This window comes from Penaeus chinensis, chromosome 42, assembly GCF_019202785.1.
Source record: "Penaeus chinensis breed Huanghai No. 1 chromosome 42, ASM1920278v2, whole genome shotgun sequence".
In the NCBI taxonomy this organism is placed as follows: Eukaryota; Metazoa; Arthropoda; class Malacostraca; order Decapoda; family Penaeidae; genus Penaeus; species Penaeus chinensis.
The window spans coordinates 19,057,130-19,060,097 of NC_061860.1; the positions used below are offsets into that span (position 1 = coordinate 19,057,130).

At 34.0% G+C, this 2,968-nt stretch overlaps 1 protein-coding gene across 1 annotated transcript in view; it reads right to left on the bottom strand.

Annotated features, from left to right (window-relative positions):
- Positions 1-2,756, bottom strand: part of LOC125047975 (cell wall protein IFF6-like) — a 3,734-nt gene extending 978 nt beyond the window's left edge. The window contains exons 1-2 of the mRNA XM_047646532.1: positions 2,656-2,756; positions 1-4 (exon numbers count right to left, since the gene is read on the bottom strand). The exon at positions 1-4 is cut by the window's left edge and continues 59 nt beyond it. Of these exons, the coding sequence (XP_047502488.1) occupies positions 1-4; positions 2,656-2,660 (9 nt within the window). The 5' untranslated portion in view covers positions 2,661-2,756. The remainder of the gene's footprint in view (positions 5-2,655) is intronic.
- Positions 2,757-2,968: the final 212 nt, after the last annotated feature.

The window sequence follows — 2,968 nt, forward strand, 5'->3', positions numbered from 1 at the left end:
CAGTCTGATGGAAGGAACAGAAATAATGTGTCGTTAATCTTTCACGAAGAAAGAATATGCATCAATCATCATTTAATCATTATTACATCGTAAGACTACGTAATAATGATTAAATAGAGATGAAGATCTTCGTGCATGGTTGAGGAGGTACTCCGTCTGCGTGCGCGCGGCGATGGGAGGGGAAAGGAACAGGAAGAGAAAGACTTTGGTAAGGGGAATGCTAGTCTAGGTTGTGTGGAAAAAAACTAGGCGGGGAGTCCAGTGTCAGAGAATAAAATGGTGGAATATTCTGTGATCTTGTTATTAGTTGTTAAAAAAAAACATAACAAAAACAAAAAAAAAAGCAAATAGAGTTGGGGTATTCGTGACGGGTTTAGTCACGTCTACTTTCGGGAGGTTTAGACGTTAAATACGTAGTTAATATTTGTTCATATGTGGTGCTTTTATATATGTGATTTGTTTATAAAAAAAAAAGTAGGTTAGGCACTATAATTACTGTATGTATGCATATATATAAATATATGTATATATTTATAAATACATACATACATATATATATATATATATATATATATATATACACATGTGTGTATATGCATAATAGATATATAATATATATGTGTATATGCACATGTGTATATATACATATATATGTGTGTGACCTGTGTATATATATATGTATATATATATATATATATATATGTATGTATGTATATAATGTATGTATATACATATACATCTCTTTGTCTATAAATATGCGTGCGCGCGTGTGTATGTGTGTGTGTTTGCATATGCTCGAGAATGAATATCTATATATATATATATATATATATATATATATATATATTCTCTTCTTTACCTAACTAACTGTATGTTATTCATTTTTTTCCGTGGGATTATCACAAAGAGGAGGGGCTACTTGGATATCACTAAGAAGGTGCGTGCGGTTAAAATTTTTGAAACCCCTTTTTAGTTAGACTTTAGTGGTTTAGTTCTGTTCCGGGTGTTTAATTGAACGACTGAATTCGAGTGGTACCCAGGCAGGGTGTTTATTTACACATACACACACACACATGGGAAATGATCAACTCTCAAAAAATAATTAATTGGTTTTAAACTGATGTGTAGATAGGAAATTTCCAGATCTCTACTAATTTGAAAATGTCAAAGAAATATGTAAGTAATGTTCCTTTTTATGTAGGTCTATTTGTTTCATGCTATGTTCTTCATCCCTTTTTATGAAAAAGATTATACTTTTATTCTGTTAAAGTTTTATATCAAAATATATAATTATCCTTAGCATATTTATGCATACTAAAATAATAATAATAATAATAATAATAACAATAATAATAATAATAAATTTTAAGCAGTTTCGGGCAGGCGTGATCCTTCAGCTGTTTCGGACACATTAGAATGAACATATACTGATGCAACAGTGACCGCCATAAATATTTACATATTCAAAGGAAACACACACACAAATGTTTACATCACGTTCCATTCATCCAGCGAAGTCAGGCAACTGTACGCGTGTTGAGTTTTGTGTTGTATGTATGGTCAGATCGTGGTCCTAGTTCCTCGCCTAAAATATGTTTTACGCCAGTGAGCGATTGTCTGTGATAAATGAATGTTTAAGCATATATCATCTGGTCAGAATTTCCTCAATAGTATACCAAGTTTGACAACTTTCAACACAGAATGAGTTGAAACAAACTGACATTACACGAGAAATTACGTTTTCTTTCACAGCATCAGAATAGCGAATGTCTTACGTGCGTATCTGCAGATATGAATGTATCAAGACAGGCGATTTATAGCCTGAAAAGGCAGCTACCACACTAGTAGCAGAAGTAAAACAAATGGAAACATGGCTCTGGTGCACCAAGGAAGACTACCAAAGACAGACACGAGGATCAACTCTTAAGAACAAGCATCCAGAACTCATCAAGGACGAGTCAATCAGGACAATCCAGCATCGCCTTGAGAGACTTCTACTCACTGAAGCTATAAAAAAAAAAAAAAAAAAAAAAAAAAAATATGCAAGTATGAACGCCTGTGTATTACCCGTTTCAAAGAAAGTAAAATTGAGTGATGAAAGCACTTTCAGACTGGTGAGCTTTAAAATTCTTGCGTCGTCCTAATCACGCAGGCGAGGTCTATACTTTCTTCTAAAGAATGTTACAACGGACGGAAGTGATTACATTAAGGCATTTGGTGAACATTTGCCATTACCTTCAGAGACAGTCTAAAAGTTTCCAAGTAACAGTAGATTTAATGCATTAAAGTGGCTAGGTAACTCACCCCATCTAAGCCCATAAAAAAGCATAGAGCGTCATGAATAAAGAAGTGCAAGAGGTCAGACCTAGCAAAAAAAAAAAAAAAAAAAAAAAAAAAAAAACTAGCAGATCACACGGATGACTATTATTTTGTCAATCTTGCTGATGCCAAAATGGCCGCATGTGGTATTGCAGTATAATGGAAACACGATCAAACCCTAATTGTAAGAAACAAACTACATTATTAGTCAAATAGGCAAACGGTTCGGGTTTTATTCTCCTGCAAACGTCAATGTAAACTTTCTTTTTTGGGGCGCTGTAGACTCACCTGCCTACTTTATCTTGATTTATCTGACTATTGGAAGCTCAGGCTTACCTCATGATAGCAACTGAAGCTCAAACTGAAGCTAAGGAAAGTGGAAGCCAAAAAGACCAAAGCCGATCTGTGTTGTGAACTCCACGGGGAGTCGTATTTATATCTGAAAAGATGACACGATCGCTTTTAATTCTAATGTGTCACAAGTTCAGATTTCAGGAAACGTCGTAATCCTGTAATTTTCCTCAATAAATTTTGATTATTTATTTGGGTAATCTGGAGGGTAAAGCATATCATTACAAACAACTGTGTGTATCTAATAGCTCTATAACGTATAACCCAAGTTAACGGTTTTAATATGTTAATATGCTTA